Below are 17,459 nucleotides of genomic sequence, written 5' to 3' on the forward strand. Positions count from 1 at the left end.
CCACTGGCGTTACCCGGCAGCGCCGCCTGGCGGCCAGACCATCGCCGCTGCGTTACCGTGGCACCACCACCGCCGCGCCGGCCCTCCCGTCACCACCGCGGCTGTAAAGGCCCTCGGACGCGGCCAAGCCCAGGGAAAGGGGGCCGGGCTGCCTCTACCGTCTCTGTTACACCTACGCCGCCAGAGAAGCGCTCTCGGAGGGGCAGAGGAATCAGCGCTGCGTCCCTGGGAGTGAGCTGACATCTGACATCTGACCATGGCTAAGGACTTAAGGAGTCTGGTAGGCTCGGGGAGCGCCCGAGAGCTGCAGGAGAAGCTGGAGAGCTGGCATCATGACTATGAGGTCTGTCCTGCCTCTCCTCAGGGCCGGAGGCAGCGGCTGGCGCTCGGGACACTGCCCCGCACGCGCATCCCGTTAGCGCAGTTTTAACACCTTTTAAGCACCCACAGCTTCGGTTGTTTGGCTTTTTGTCCATGACAAGGTCCCCTGAAAACAAGGGTCAGAGATTAAAAGTGAGATTTGAGCGGTACTGGCTGCTTTTAGAACAGAAGAGAGCGTTGGAGTGAAAGATCGGCGGGTGGAGGGACCACGGGTGGGGTTGGGCGCCGAAGGAATCGGCTGCGGCCCAGGAACGGTCAGGGGAACGTGAGGGAAAAGGGTGCTGAAAGTGAGAACGGGTTATCCAGCATCCCAGCTCTTCTGGGTGGGGAAACCTGTTAGAGCTGGGAGGCTGCTGCCAGGCAGCACAGCCGCTGAAGGGCTTCGGAACGGCGAGGAGGGAAGAGTTTCGGGTATGAGGAGAAGGCTGCAGATGGGTGTACTGGAATCCATGGAGGAGTAACCGCAAACTGAGGTGGTGCAACAGTGGAAGCAGGAGAAGGTGTAAAATTAGGGAAAGATGAGGCGAAGGAACATGAGAGTTGACAGCTGTGACTTTGCTCAGTGGAACAGTGCTTTAACAGAGTTTTCACTCCTGCATCCCCAGGTTTGTGTACCTTCAGGATGCAGACCGTTGGTAATGAGCCTGTAACCAGCTACTGTGTGCTGTGGTTGGTGAGAGATGCAGCGTTTTCAGGGGAAATCCCTTATTTTCTTTTACTTCATGGCTGGATAGGAGTTACAGTTACATAGCCAGTGTAACTTTCTGCAGGATTCACGGCAAAGGACAGTTTTAAGGAGTTTGAGAGTAGCTGGTAAAGCTACCACAGAGGAGGCCAGAGGAGGAGCAATGCCATGCATTTCAAAATCTTGCAAATGGATGGTGGAGGTAGACCTTAGGAGGGCTGAGCAGCAGTGCGGGTTGACCTCTCCATCATAAGTTGGTTGGGAATAGTCTTTCAGGTCTTGGGAAATGAAGATGAACAGTTTCAGGCTGTGTTTCAGGAAAAGAGGAGCTGGCAGATAGAAACACCGTATTACATTGCTGTAATGAGCTGGAAAAATGCACTTTGCAGCCAGGTTCTTTCGGAGGTGAGCAGGTTGCGCTCCCCAAGGCACGAGGAAAGCCTGTTGCAGCAATCAAAACACTGATGGGGGCATGGGGGGGGGGGAATTTCAGCTGTTTTGAAAGCTTGTAAAAACATACGGAGTCATTAAAACCTGAAGACCTAGAGGGTTATCTATGTGGAAGGTGATACACAGGTTACAGATAAAGGCTAAGGAAGCAGGTAAAAAGTGTGTATTCTCCTGGCAGGTGTGGTAGTATCCTGGACAGATTAACCCCATCGGTTCCTTTTAAAAATTTCATTTGCTGAAAGTGATATAGTTTTGCTGTTCCCTAGGCATAATGCTGGGTTTTGGTCCTTCAGTAGTACATGTTTCAGTTTGTAACTCTTAAAAATCAAGTGAAATTGCATGTTAGTTCACCTAATATGGAAAACCAGATTTTGGACTATTTTTTTAAATACAACAGTCTGCTAGATTACTATTTTAATAACTGTTGAAAGATTTTAACTCAGATTCATAACTTCTATGATTCTTCTTTTAGAGACACTTGTGGTTGCAACCTCTTTATGATGTAAAAGGAGTATGTTTTCCCAAGTAGTGAATTAACTGGGTCATAGAAGTCCTGATGTCATGTTCATTTGCCTATTAAAAATGTGAATCTTAAAAAAATGAGTATTCTAATGGATCCGGTAAGAAAAGGTTGGGAAGATGTAATTATAGGGGGGGAAATGCCATGATTGTGACAGGAATAACTTTAAGTAAGAAAGCCCACACAGATGCAGTAATGCACATTAATTTACAGATGAATTCCTCTGGTGAAAATATGAGCCGATGCTGTGAAATATTAGAACTGAACAATGAGATTCAAAAGCAGCTCTACTCAATTCTCCATGAAACATCTAAAGAAGGTAAATCAGTGCCTTGTCTAATTACTAATTACACACATTTCACAGGTGGCATTTTTTCCAACTCTGGCTCTTTCTGTAAGTGTTCTCACCATTTCTTAATGTATATGTTTTCTTAGATGAATGCACAGAAACAATAAAAAGCTATCCCCTGTCACCAAGCCTATGCTCTCCTCCTTCAAGATGTGAAAACCTCACTCAGGTGTGTAAGAAACTTATTTTAAGGGAATAGAACTATGTGAATTTATACTTGCAGAAGAGCTTTAATGATTTTCTGTTAATATTAGCCTCCCTCTCAGATTTTACTTAATGAAATATGTCCTTAGTTGCTTATGGAGACACCTATGGAGATAACCATGCTCTTGTGGTGGAATTTGCTTTGTATAAGAAGTTATTATACAGCTTTCCTTTTCTAGATAAAGATTTGCTATGTTTACATTTGCAGAGATGTCATGAAAGTATTTATGCCATATCTCTTCTAGAAAAAAATAATGCTCTGAAAATACATGTGTAAGCTGAAGGTGTGCATGAACTCCATGCATTAATCTGTGAGCTTCTTTTATTTTTTTTCCTTGAAGAAAAAACACTAAGAATATCTTAACATTATATTATCTAATGAAGCGTTAAAAAGAAGCGCTCATGCATGTCATGATACCACCATGCTCCTGCCATGATATTTGGAGTTCATATGTATTTGGTATTCACTGAAGGAGTTGTAATACTAACAGTTTGGCAGAAAAGACAGAGATGTTGTGACTTTCTGTTTTGAAAGAAAATAAGAGAGTTGGCTAATTCAGACTAGGGGAAGATCTTCAAGATCCTGAGATTTGACAGTGATGTCTCCATGTTCTTTGGTTTCTCATTTTTACACCTTCTCTGTCAAAATCTTTCACAATTAAAATAGGGCAAATAAAGTGATATCCCCTAAGAGTCAGAGTCTAGTATAATGCAGGAGTGGGGTTCTGCCAAAACCCCCACAAAATATAAAATAACAATTTTATTAAATGACATTACACTAAGCATACCAGTTTCAGATTTGTCGTTGGATGTGATATTCCAAATTTAAAGAAAAATCTGTTGCGCAGTTACTTATTTAATTCCAGTACTATCAGGCCATTCTATGGGTGGTTAAAGGCAGCTGCATGTGTAGTAGTGTGCTTTCTGGAATGACAATACTTGCCTCCTGTGTTCTAATAACTTTTTCTGTTATTTTGTGTGCATAAATCCCAAAAAGTTTACTTTAGTTGATGATGTAGTCAATCAGAAGTTGACTAACTGAGAAAAACCAACTGTGCAACACATCTGCAAAATACTGTGTTCTGATGATTCATGCAGTAAATTTGCATATGCAGACCTTCCATAATTTCTACCATGAGATATAAAATAAGTGAATATTTTTCTTTATATAATTGAATCTTTGGTTGGTGTGCCTGAAAGGTATTGTTACGTCTCAGAGAGAATGCAACTGTTTTTGTTCTCAGTTTCTTTAGAAATGGTTGTTGCTGAAATATTTAGAAATACATCTGCCCATAATGCTGTAGTACTTTGCTGAGGGAATCTATAAGGTAGAGCATTCAAGCAGTGTGACTTCATTTCCTGGTAGGATTCAACTGGATGTGAGCTACAGCTGAGAGATTTGACCTGCAATCCAAGGCGACTGCGAGAGCTGGAGGACAAACTAACTTCAACTCGTATAGAGATCAACCAGATGGAACGAGAGTAGGGAAATTAACTGCAATTCCTTTTGTTTGCTTTCTATTTTTCAGTAAGCCACATTTTTCCCTTGATGTCTATAATTTCTGGCCTAAAACCAGAGTTTCAAAATTTGTGTAGGCTCTGTATGGTGTGTATCCAAAATGGGGTACAAATGATACAGTCACGCCCACATTCATAAATTGACTTGGGAGGTTTTGCTTCTGGCGGGTGTTGGAAAACATGCCAGTATCCTACATAAAAAGGTTTTGTATAGTCCATCACAATCCCATGTGGAGTTATGGTCTATGAAATGTTGCAGACTGGGCAAACCCTAAATAAAAAATCAATTGAGTAGCTATAGTGTACCACTTACTAAAGGACGTCCAACATGTCACAATTAATTATGCAATGTAATTGATATGTAAATATCCAAGAAAATAAAATCCACTGTCGTAAGATGGATGAAGACAGTTGGATTTCCAGATAAGTGAGTAGGCCAGAACAGTTTTTGCCTAGTTGCATAAAACATATTTTGTGGAGCAGTATAATGTAAAAATTAGTAAAATGGTTCAGATACAAATTTGTGAAGTTATTACCAGTTTCAGGACCATTTAAGAGGCAGCTCCAAGTGGCAGATAGATTATCATGCATCCAGTTAGCATGAGAACAATGAATGTTCACAAGTCTTGGGTCAGTACATTAAGTGATGTAATTTTATGTCCTTACTAAGGGATTCCAAGAATATCAGTTTGGATTTTCCACATACCTATTTCTAGAACTCACCTTCCCAAATCTGCTTTTCTTTCCCAGTTGTCCTTTATAGTAGAATTCTTTAGTCCCTCTTTTACTATTATTCCTGCTAGAAGTCTTTCCTGAAGGAGCTGACTAAGGATGGAACTGGGCAGTTTTTCCTCTTAGCAGGTGTTGCTGGCCTTATTACCTGTCATCTCAGTCAGCCTGCTCCTTAAAAAAGTATACTTAAAGTTTAGGTACTTAAAAAAGTAAAAAACAGGAATCTTGTCAATTGATAAGTGTTAGAGCTTTTGTTAGTTCAGGTCCTCAAAAATCTCACCAGGGTCCTCCGGTAAAGAAAAGGAAAGCTGGAGTGAATACCTTCAAAATAAATAGAAAACATATTTTTTATTTTTTCCTTCCACTTTTGGTAAGAGGAAAGCAACAGTAATACCGATGTTTGGAGGGAAAGCAGAGATGTTGGGATAGTTTTTAATATTAAGTAGGAGTGAAGGACAGAAGATAAACTTGCTTCACTGATTGTCTGCCAATCTTTAAGAAACACTCCTTTTGGGGACGGCAGGAGAGGAATTGTTAGCTTTTGGTATGACTTGAATAACAATTGTGATATCCTTTGACTGACTAATATATTACAGCAAAGACAAAGAGCCCAAGAACCTGATGGAAGAAAATACATAGGTTTTTAATCTGTAGGAAAGAATACTGAGCTGGTTTAGTTAACATCTTAAATATGAGAAAGAAATTAATTTATTTTAGACCTGGTCATCTGAGCTAGTGTAAGGACATCAAATGTTAAAAATCACCAGTTATTTTCCCTGTAGCACAGAGTGCTATATCCACTCTCCTGCCACAATACACTTATACAATTTAAAGTAAGATCAAGGCTCTGCTTTGGTTCACTTGTTTTTAAACTTTTGATTTTTCCTGTGTTTCAGCATAAGGAAAGCATGCTGAAATTATTCAGAAAACATGAGGAGCTTGCTCAATAATTTTCCTTTTTTTCTGCTCATGTTTGATTATGAGGATTAATTGATGGATAGTTTACATTGATAAAACTTGTGACTGACTCTTCTGTGTGGTTAAGTCTGAAGGCTTCCCGTGCTGGAGGGTGCAAAAACTTGAAAGAGTTACATTATCCTTGTGACTATGACCACCAGATTCAGCTATTGCGGGATGAGATGTCTGTCCTGGATGCCCAAAAGTCTATTCTCCAGAGCAGGTAGAGACCTTACTCAGAGAAGTCCCTGAATCATAGAAATCGGTCATGTTAGGTAGCATGAATTTCCTCCTCATTTGAAATTGAAGTATGAACAAAAGCTAAGCTTTTTTACTTTGTTATGAAGGAACATAAATTCTTTAGAAAATTTATTCTAGTGCCCAAATATTTTATTTGAAAGCAAATAATGCAGCTTTACAAAATATGTAGAGAGCAACTTTATGGAATAAAAAGAGAGTTTTTTTGTTGATGAGTCCTCTTATAAAAAGTTCTGCCCTGTAATTGTACAGTGTTCAATTTTCACTTTTTTGACTTCAGCAGTAGTCTTCAGTGGTACTGAAAGAGGAACAAATCTCCAAAATATTACTAGCTAAAAGTGTGTTTCCTCGGAACAAAGTGCTTGGTTGGCTACATATGCTTTAGGAATTACTTTACTTATACCATTTATACTTTAGCCCATAAAACATTGATGAAAATGCCTTAATATTAGACTAACCAGGTGCAGCTTCTTTAATTATGTTGGCTGAAAATCTCACCCTCATACCAATTACATTGACAAAAGAAATCTGCCTTAGGGAAAAACATCTGTAAAGTGACATGAAGTTTCTTTGCACGTGTGTTGTAGGCTTGCGCGGAGCTGCTGCTCTCCTCTCCCGTGCCATGTGAGCAAGCCCTGCAGGCCCTGCTCTTCTCCGCCGTGCAGACCCTGCTCTCCTCCGCGGTGCAGGCCCTGCTCTTCTCCACCGTGCAGGCCCTGCTCTCCTCCCCGGTGCAGGCCCTGCTCTCCTCCCCGGTGCAGGCCCTGCTCTCCTCCTCCATGCAAGCCCTGCTCTCCGCCTCCATGCAAGCCCTGCTCTCCTCCTCCATGCAAGCCCTGCTCTCCTCCTCGATGCAGGCCCTGCTCTCCTCCTCCATGCAAGCCGTGCTCTCCTCCTCGATGCAGGCCCTGCTCTCCTCCTCGATGCAGGCCCTGCTCTCCTCCTCCATGCAAGCCCTGCTCTCCTCCTCGATGCAGGCCCTGCTCTCCTCCTCGATGCAGGCCCTGCTCTCCTCCTCGGTGCAGGCCCTGCTCTCCTCGGTGCAGGCCCTGCTCTCCTTCTCGGTGCAGGCCCTGCTCTCCTCTTCCGTGCAGGCCCTGCTCTCCTTCTCGGTGCAGGCCCTGCTCTCCTCTTCCATGCAGGCCCTGCTCTCCTCCTCCGTGCAGGCCCTGCTCTCCTCTTCCGTGCAGGCCCTGCTCTCCTCTCCCGTGCTGTCTGAGGAAGCCCTGTGCCCTTTCCATGGCGACCTGGTCACCTTGCCAGATCAGACAGGCATGTGCTTCACGTCGAGCCTGCCTCATAGCTCGCTTTAACTTCATTTATGCTAAAGAACGCTTGGATGCAGAGGCACTTTTGAGGCCATACGTCTGTAACATGGAGGTGGTGCAGAGGATAATATACGTTGCAGCTGTGGTGAGAAAGAAATAATATTTCTTCTTATTTTACAAGCCAGAGGTGTGTTGTAATACACTATGTCTGCATTGGATTAAATTGTGGGTAAATTAGCATTTCTGTCAAGTGCAGAGAAGAAAAGCTTTCTTCCTTTTTTTTTTTATTTTGATTTTTCTTTCTTCCACTCACACTTTTACATTGAACTCTCAGTGTAGTGTCCTACCTGACCTGTCCCAAGATTGGAACAGGGTCAATGATTTATTGTACAGGTACTAAAAGAAGACTGATTTGGCCTGAAAAGTAGATGATGCTGCAGTGATCAATATTGCCTTAGAAAAATTCTTTTGGGAATGCTGCATTAAGTACTACAACACTACAAAGCTAAAAATCTTTCCATATCATGCTTTCGTTATGCTTGTAGCTATGTGCTTTTTTAGTTTTAATTGTGTCCCTTGAAACCACCCAGATACCCCATATTTACCATGAACTTTGAAGAAAGTTGTTTTCATTTTTTCTTTATTGAATCTTTTTTAATATAAAAATGATATAACACATACCTGTATTAGAGAGGCAGCATCTCTTAATGTGTGTAATCCCAAGCACATTTAACTTACTGAAGATTTTTTCTTTCAAGTGTCATTCAGTTTACACTCTCCAGTTCAACCTCTTTTCCCAGCAAATGAAGTGTTACTGTCTTACATGCTAGGCTGTGGCACATAAAATGCTGGCACATAAAACTCATGATATCTTTGAATATGATTGCATTGATCATAAGTTTGTGATGGAATCTTGTGCAAATATAGAAGGTTAGGTGGGAAGCTTTTCAATCTTCTGCAAGTAAATTACACTCAATCAGAGAATTCCTTCCCGATAAGTTAGCTTTCTCCTTTACAGCAGTGTATTATATTATTCCTTATGATGATGATGGGTTAGATTCATTTTCTCAAATAGCTGATAAAAATTAAGTTAAATACAGGTCTCCTGTATTTAACTAGATGTTCTTTATGTTTGCAGGAATCTTTCCGTGTAGCAAAGATGGCCTTCTGGAAGGTCAAAGTTAGTGTAAAAGAGACTTTGGCTCTACATCCCTGTGAGGGAGTTGTGTCACTTGAAATTGCTGCCCTGGATTATATAGCTTGCCACAAGGATCTGTATGATGTTTGTCCCAGTATCCACGTAAGTCAAGGGCAGTGGGGAAGTGATGTGGTGAGCTCTTTCAGGAGCTATAAATTCAGAATATGCACACTAGAAAGGCACTGTAACCTGAAAGAGAAAAAAGTTACTGTACGGACTTTGTCTTGTAGCAGTTTACTTTCCAGAACAATAATGCTAGGATTAATATATGTATGACTTAGTAATAGCTTGTTTTATTTGTTTATAGCAGCACATTTTTTCTGAAGCTATTGTTTTTTGGAATAGTCTAAGGCAATATTACTATGAGCTTTTTATACTGACTTTTAAATGTAGAAAGCTGAGAGGCATATTTAGGGGGAATTTCTATACTTGCTTGTGAATAAAATTGTTAGTGAGTGCAAAATACTCATGTATGTTTGTTTTCAGGAAGTAATTTGCTCCATGAACATGCACCCAAAGCTTCCATGTCCAGCAGAAGTTGATTTCATTGTGATCAGCTCTTTGATTCGAGACTTGTGCCGTCTGGCTTTTTCAATGCAGACACTCATTCCTCCCCTTGATGTTGCCGTTGGTGTTGATGGAGAACTTTTCAATAAGACCATGTAAGAAATCTTTATATTCAGTCAAACTCTTACCATTAAAGGTTGTGCAGTCTACTTGTTTCCTAATTAATATAAAAGTTTAAGATTGTTAAACATTAATTTGCGGCAAAAAACCCCTGGCCTGTAGTGAATTTGGTATGTCTTTAAGGTTTAGGATAGTGTATAAATAGCAGCATGTACATAAATGTTAACAATTATTTTAGTGAACAGTAGAGCAATTTTCTGGATAAAATTGAGTCTCGAGAGCATATTTAGTTTATCATTTAAGAAGAAAATGATCGTCAGCTTTCCCTGTTTAGTCTCTATCTGCCTTTTAAAAAATATTTGCATCTTTGTTCCTCCTTACTGCCTGTTCTGTAAAAGTCATTTTTACTGAGATCTGGCAGTTGGTGTCATTACCAGGATCATCAACATGTTTGCTGCAACCTCCAGGCTGTGGCTGCTGTACAACATACATGTGTTAATGTGCTCCCATCTCTCCTGGTCTAGAGCTGAGCAAAAGCAAATATGCCTCTTAAAAATGGGAATTTTGTTTTAAAAAAATTCACACAATGACATAATTTTTCTTTTTTCTATAGGGTCAAGCTGCTTTTTTAGCGGGCAGAGAACTGTAGGGTGCTTCCATGTTGTCTAGGAAATTAATGGAATTGATAAGTCATAAAAAATTGCTCTCAAAAGCAAAAAAACATCACTGAGGAGGTTTCTAGTAATAATTTAGAATGGATCACAGGTGGTGAAGAGCTTGAGAAGTCAAGGAGAGAAATAGAGAAGTAGACTGTCAACAGGAGAGTGCAAAGTCATACAGGACTACTCAATGATCCTATCCAAATATGGGACAGTTAGCTTTTGACACTCAAAGCTATTGGCTAAATTAAGAAGCACCAAGGCTCTGGTGTAGTCTTGGGGTGCTTTTTCCACCTACTTGGTGTGTATGGCCTTAAGAAACCACGTGTAATATGTTTTGGTGTGCTGCTGTGGGGGACACATACATCTGTTGGTCTGTCTATCTAGATAAATGTGGCATATGTATACATATGTTTACATGTATAGCATGCATATGTGGTACACAGAGATGGAGCAAAACTTGCAGAAATTAAAATATCTCTGTTTATTATGTGTGATAGCATTCTGTAAAAGGTCAGCCAAACATAATTTAACCCTATGCCTTGCTTTGTACCGCTGGTTATGACATTGTTTTATATAACTTGCTGTTGTAATACATACTAAAGTATAGATGCATGGCTTTTAAAAAATTTCCGTTATTTGGTATTTGTTCTGAGTTTGTATCCATAAAGCCAGGTGTGTTATTTAGCCAATATTCCAGATGTAGAGTGGTAGTATATATACCTTAGAATTAATTTTTCGTAGCTAAAATGTCCCTGTTTCATTTTCAATATATGAGGATCTTATCTTAATCAAGTTGCTTCATGTCTCATAAGATACTAGGATGTAAATTTATAGTTGAGTATTTGTGTAATATCCTTTATATAGGGGGCTTGTTTAAGCAAGATGTTCCAGGAAAAGGGGATGACTCTCTGCCAAATTGCTGCTCAGAAGATTTAATCTGTCAGTGGACACAGGGGCCCTAGCTTGTATGGGACTTCTGCAAAAATGAAGGTCTAGTGGCTGCCTGAAGTGTGAGATGGCTTTATTAGAATGTCTGTCAGTAGAAGTAAACAGTACGTTCTGCTAAGTCTGTCTTCCAAGTCCATTTCTTTTACAGGATCACATAAAGAATGTGTATTTTTGTGATGTGGAAAGATATTCGAGCTGTAGCTACTTTTTATCAGCACAGATGATTGGAAACTTATTTATGGCACTTCTATGCAGACATTTCTTGTACTGTTTGTTTCAACAGGTACTATCGTAGTTTTGACTCAGATTTCACAGCTGCCTTTGTGGCCTATCATGTCTGGCCTGCTCTGATGGAAAATGATGCTGTAATAGTAAAGGGAGAGGTAGTCACTAAAACAATAGCTTTGGTATGTATTTTGTTAAAGGAATATGTTAAATGGATTTTAACACTGTTTTTAAAATTTGGAAAGATAAATTTTTAACTGTTCCCTGTATTGGTGTAGTAGTATATCAAATATCAATTAGGTTTTAGTGCCTCATCCTGTATATAGGATGAATAGTTCCATTTTCCTCAATGTATTAATTATGCAGATGTATGGTTGTTGTCAGAGCCTGTTCTAAGTAGAAAGCTTAGTGTGTTTCCTCTCTGTCCTCAAACCTTGTCTCCAGCATGGCAAGTCTGCTTGCAGAGTCTGTCTTTATTAAACTTTCTCTCTCAGAAGAGGTTTGTCAAACACTTCTCTTGTAGTGTCCTCGCAGATGCAGGATTAGAAGCAGAAGCTGCAGCTGTGGCCGTCGTCTCCTGCCTGGTCATGTAAGGCTCAGCTGAATGTTTGTAGTGTTAACAGCATCAAGTATTTTAACTAGGAATGTAGGCAGCCTGTTAAAAATGCTGATGTGCCACATGTACATTTTAACACTAGGAATAAATGCTTTTGCTTGATGGTCTTGAATGAGGTGAAACTGAACTGACAGATAGTTATTGCCTAGAATAATGATCAGTAGAGATACTGTATGAGAAAAAGATCATAGTTAAATTCTCAGAAGTATCAACTGTGTATCTTGGAATGCTGTTTCCCTACTTCCCTTGCTTTAGCGCCCTTCTGAATAAATAATTGCATCATCTGGAAGTGTTTCAGTCATTTCGGATTACATATACAACACAGTTCCTGGCTTCAGGAATTAGTAACCTAAATTTACTCCTAATTTACTAAATGCATCAAAGAAGTGGAAAATAAGTGTAGGGTGAGCAAAAAGGGAAGGTGGTACAAATAAGATATGTGAAACCTTAGCAGAATTCTGTATATGGTATGGTTACACAACATTTTAATTATTTCTGTAAAAAATGTGTATATTTTTTTAATTATTAGCCTGCCTTATTAAATAGACATAGGTGCCCTCAACTTAAAATGTGAATATTGAAAATGTGAGAGGCTTTGGGTAGGGCTCACTTTTTTGTGTGTGTGCAGGCTATGAAAAAAATGAGAAAGATCTTGAACTTGACTTTGTAACAGTAGAGCTGCATTCTGTGTATACATGTGCAAATTTTCAGAATGTTGATGGGTCCCCAGGTGGCTTTCTAGGGTACAGTTCTTTAGCATACCTAGTTTTCCTTTTCTATTTGTGTTGCAGGTGACTCGAAGCCGCAGTCTTTCAACATCGAGGGTCAAAAGTAAGTGGGCATATGGGCTCCTAGTGACTCATGGTTTTCACATTAAGCCCTAGAACGATTGAACAAAGGACCAAAATAACATGTTGAATGTCTTTGATTCTAAAATACTTGCCCAAGTCTTATTTTTAAATTGGGTAGCCCTTTTTTTATGTGTGGAAAAAGGCTGAGATTTCTGACTTGGAGGAGAGCTTGTTTTTTCACTCTACTTGGACCACTGTCATGGTTTCTTTCTGCTGGTTCCCTTCACTGTGGCCAGTGCTGTAGTAAGTAAAACTTGCTTCCTTCCCTACACAAGAGACAGTTTGCTGCTGCACACCTGCTGGCTTCCCGCCTTTCAAATTCCAAGGAGATGACTAAGTGGTGACAGTGAAGTGAGGGATTTCAGGCAGTATGAATGTGTGCCTATCTTGAAGCCAAACCAATTTAGAAATTTAGAAATACAGTTGCACTGAAATGTAACTTTTTCTTCCATAGGGCGCTAACAGAACATGTTCCGGTCTATGCAGTCCATCTGGATTCAACAACTTTGCTGGTGCCTTTTCTCTTCAGAAATACATCCAATCTCTCAATAATGCAAGTGGCAATTGTCATTTCAAATGGAGTTTGTGTTCAGTGTGTTTTTTAGAATTATAGAAGGCTTATTTATAATTTTAGAAACTAAACTCTCTTGATCTAGAAAAAAAGTGCTTGCAGTACAGGAACATTTGGAAAAAATTTGCAAAGCTCTCAGGAACCCATGATGTAATCTTGCAGGTGGGGATAGAATTATTGCATCTAGGATGTTTGCTTTCCACAGATTCCAAATGATGCAGTTGATCTTGATAGGATGTTTAATATAACCTAAATGGTGAATGTTGCAGAATGTTGAGGTTAGCTGTTACTTGAAAACAATGTAATTAATTGGTGCTTATTTACAATTTTAGAAAATAGCAATAATCATGAGTTGTGCCAGTCTCACACAGCAACCTTTTAAATATATCCTTGTGATAAACTGAATTTTCTAACTACAGTTCAGAAGTTGCACAGAACAGTCATAAACTGCCAATACTCAAGGAATCCCCAGGGCTTTGTTGACATTTATGTATGAATGCACATGTGTCCTTTAGCAAGGCAGTAATAGTCCTTGTTTAAATACATTTTTACTTAGAAGTTATTATTATAAAAATTTGTAATTTGACACTAGAAGTATTTTGAAAGTGTGCCACTGAATATTTGTAGTCTTGAAATACTTGATTGAGCCCTCTTTATACTTAATGGGCTTTCATACTGTATTGATGGATCAGTAATTTTGAATACAGTGAAAAAATCCTGTCCAGTTATCTCTTACTTAAAATACAATAAAATTTATTGCATTTTAAGTGTAAAAATTGAGAGACCTGAAGAGATTTAACAATGATAAGATGTGGGATGACATGCCATCCCACTCATACCAGTTGGCTCTTTGAGCCGGAAAGAGATGGCCAGAGCCTGGAGAGGGTGTGCAGGTCTGTGGAGAACACCTGCAGGAAGAGCACCAAGGAATTCCAGCCACTCTAGGCAGAAAGTCAGCTTCACCAGGGGACCAGCTTAAATCCTCTATTCTAAAAAAAGCAGGTAGGATGGGAAGTAAACAGGAGAAAGTAGAGACACGCACAAGCCTGCAGGGCTATGGTCTTATTGGCATCCTGAGAAATGGAGAATGGCTCCTGTGTCTGGACGGCTGGAATGGAAGGGCAAAGGCACTTTACGAGGGAAAGGCAGGGGAGATGAATGGTGTTGCCCTGTGTGTTGACCAGCTGGAATGCATGGAGCACTGCCTGGGCATGGATGAGGAGCTGACTGAAAGCTTTTGGGTAACAATGAAAGAGAGAGCAGGAACCGGTGTCATTATTAATGGGAAACTGCTACAGGCCACCTGGCCAGAAAGACTGAGTCAATGAGGCCTGCTACAGACGGGTAGGAGCAGCCTCAGGTTCACAAGCCCTGGTCCTCATGAGGGATTTCAACCACCCTTATACATACCTGTTGAAAGGACAACACAGCAGGGTACCAGCAGTTTGGGAGGTTCCAGAAATGCACTGATGATAACTTTCTTCTAAGTGACAGAAGAGCCAGTGAGGGGAGGTGTATGCTGGACCTCATTGTCACCAACAAGGAGCAGCTGGTGGGGAATGTGAAGCTCAAGGGTAGTCTGAGGTGCAGTGACCATTAAGTGGTGTAGTTTGAGATCCTTGAGTCAATGAGAAGAGTGAGAAACAAGCTTGCTACCCTGCACTTCAGGAAAGCAGACTTTGGTCTCTTCAAGGATCTCCTTGGCAGAGTGCTGTGGGATAGGGCCCTGGAGGGTAGAGGGGCCCAAGAGAGCTGCACAGTATTCGAGGGTTGTCTCTCTAGGATCAAAAGCAATGTATTTCTACAAAGATGAAATCAAGGAAGAACACCAGGGCACCTGTATGAATGAACAAGGAGCTCCTGGACAAACTTAAACAGGTAGCTTACAGAGGGTGGAAACAGGGAAAAAGGTAGCCTGGGTTAAACACAGAAATTGTCCCAAAAGCCAAGGATCTGTTTAGGTCTGATTTACCAGCAGAAGTAAATCTGGCCAAGGGCATCATAGCTAAGAGAAAAAGCGCCTTCATTGAAAGAAAGACTAGGAAAAAATGTGAGTCCTATCAGGAAGGATACAGGAGACCTATTTACCCAGGACTGAGGTATTCAATGACTTTTTTGCCTCAGTCTTCAGCAGCAAGTGCTCCAGCCACATCGCCAAAGTTGTAGAAGGTGAAATCAAGGATTTGGAGAATGAAGAATTGTCTGCTGTAGAAAGAGAATGTGTTTTGAGAACGTCTCAGGAGCCTGAAGGTGCACAAGTCCAGTATGAAGGTGTACAAGAGTAACATCCACAGGAACTAGCCAAGGAAGTGACTAAGGCACTGTCCATCATATTTGAGAAGTCATGGCAGTCCCATGAACTTCACGTGGACTGGAAAAGGGCAAAAATAACCCCCATTATTAAAAAGGGAAATAAAGAAGACCCATTGCTTGTGGAAAAACCAGATGTAACTTCATCATTTACACTCTGCAGGACGGGCAGCATTTTAAATGTAAAAAGATGTCTGGTGCTATCTGGCTTGTGAGATGTTTTTGTTTTGACTCTGCAGAAACTGAAGGAAAAAGCCAATAAAATGAAAAGAGGCCCAAAATCAGATAAAATGATCTGAAAATGTTGACAAGAGAAGCAAGGTTAAGATGTGACTGGAAATGTGTGTGTGTGTGTGTGTGTGTAATGTGCAGCAGGGCCGAGGACTCACAGCATGGACTTGGTCAGGAAGGCTGGTCTTGCTGGACAATGCAGAGTAGCATTGCTTGCAGTTGGGCTGGGTGCTCTCCCTCCTGCCCATGGGACCCTCCTGGCAGGATGCAGGACGTGTGCTCCCTTGGTGTGTACCCAAACAGGGGCTGTGGTTTGTAGAACACCTTGGAGCTGAGCCAAAACTTTATGAAACCTTACCATAGTGACTAGAAAGGGCTAGTGGACCTTTTAGATGAAAGTTTATGTGTTAAACTGAGGGAGCCAACTTACGGAAAAAAAAATAAAATCTCAATTTCTTGTCTAAGAAAGGCTCCGGGCTCCTTTGCCCAGCATAGGACACAAAGCTGAATATTTCCCACGAGATGGCACTATTGCCTTAAGAACAGAAAAAACAGATTTTCATTTCAACTGCAGTTTTAAAAGCTATTGCCATAGTGAGGTTTGCCAGTAAATGCATAATAGTCACAGATAGGAGCAGTATCAATAGATGTCAAACGGAGAATTAGTTTGCTGATTGAACTATTGAAGTTTGCTGCCTGATAAGAATATGAAAATCCTGACACATATTGAAAGATGAACATCACTATCAGTACATTATTGGAGAAACTATTTGACTTTAGGTTTTTTTCCTATTGAGGGGTCAATTTTTCCAAATTAAATTAATGAGTCTTTCCAAAGTGAATGGTATTTATTTGGTTGTATTCTGACAAATCTTCTCGAAAAATGTATATAAAACAAATCCCAAACTAAAATTCAGATTAAGAAATAACTACTCTTAACATTTGTCCTTTTAAAATTACTTCTATTTCTTACCTAGTTCAAGAAAATGGCAGCTTGCAAAATTGTTATCTTCTATGTGATTTGTCAGTTGTGATAGCTGACTGGCAAGTTGCTTCACTATTCCCTTTGTCTATGACTGAAATAGATGTTTTTTTCTAATGAAGTCTGAAAAGTCTGAATCAGGAACATACTTTCTGCTTTTAGCTGCACCTCTGTTAATTTTCTAATCAGAGTCAATTAAACCTGCTGAGTCCTCAGGATACAGCTGTAGAGAATGCTGCTGTCACAGCAACTAGTTTGAATAATTATGTTCTTCAACTCATTAATTACTGTTTTAAAAGAAAGTTTGTTTAGCACCATGCCCTACCTTTAATTGCAGTGTTTTTCCAGAATATCATTTATCTAATACTTGGAAGTTTTCTTCTGAATCCAGCCCAAATGTATTAATTTGCAGGCTATACCTCCTTGTTCTTCTGCCAGTGTGATTATCTTCACAAGTCCTTGTTTCCCACCTTTGGTATTTGCCCTACTGTTGAGAGCAATCATCTTTTCTCCTAGTTTTTGTATCTCTGAACTAAAACCACCAAACCTTTCCATCTCCTCTGAAGAGAGGTTTCTTATTGCCTTGATTATCCTTTTTGGGTGGCTCCGGGTGTATTTCTCTTTCAGTCCATCTTTCTTGAGTACAGATGACTAGAAATGGTGCCCAGTATTCAGGATAAGGCCTGACAAGAGCTTTGTATCATACACTTACCAGTTTCACTGTACTGTTGTAGTGTGTCTGTGGAAACTGGCTCAATATCTGTGATTAGTTAATAAGTTTTACTATCCTCAGTTGTTTAAAATTGATGAATCTTATCTGCCTAGAACTTAATTCATCCACACATTTTTTGGTAGACTCCTGATGTCTAAATGCTTTTTATATGGATGGCATGGTTGTTTTTGAAATGCTGAACTT

The 17,459-nt window shown here is 40.3% G+C and overlaps 1 protein-coding gene across 4 annotated transcripts; it reads left to right on the plus strand.

The window, feature by feature from the left end:
• Positions 1-40: 40 nt before the first annotated feature.
• On the plus strand, positions 41-15,621 carry SPATA18 (spermatogenesis associated 18). Of its 4 annotated transcripts, XR_015803089.1 has the most exons (13): positions 41-343; positions 2,250-2,355; positions 2,472-2,554; positions 3,956-4,071; positions 5,885-6,019; positions 6,642-7,467; positions 8,461-8,622; positions 9,007-9,182; positions 11,041-11,164; positions 11,506-11,571; positions 12,390-12,429; positions 12,904-13,002; positions 15,145-15,621. XR_015803089.1 is itself a non-coding variant. In XM_088163359.1 (12 exons), exons 1-12 carry the CDS (start codon positions 257-259, stop codon positions 12,909-12,911), a joined length of 1,929 nt encoding a protein of 642 aa, XP_088019485.1. In that variant the 5' UTR covers positions 41-256; the 3' UTR covers positions 12,912-13,030. The 4 variants fall into 4 exon arrangements, 3 of the variants coding, with proteins under 3 accessions (XP_088019485.1, XP_088019486.1, XP_088019487.1); XM_088163359.1 differs by lacking the exon at positions 15,145-15,621 and having other exon boundaries at positions 12,904-13,030; XM_088163360.1 differs by lacking the exons at positions 5,885-6,019; positions 15,145-15,621 and having other exon boundaries at positions 79-343; positions 12,904-13,030.
• The last annotated feature ends 1,838 nt before the right edge of the window (positions 15,622-17,459 follow it).

The sequence above is a fragment of the Sturnus vulgaris genome, chromosome 4, assembly GCF_052056855.1.
Source record: "Sturnus vulgaris isolate bStuVul1 chromosome 4, bStuVul1.hap1, whole genome shotgun sequence".
NCBI classification, from domain to species: Eukaryota; Metazoa; Chordata; class Aves; order Passeriformes; family Sturnidae; genus Sturnus; species Sturnus vulgaris.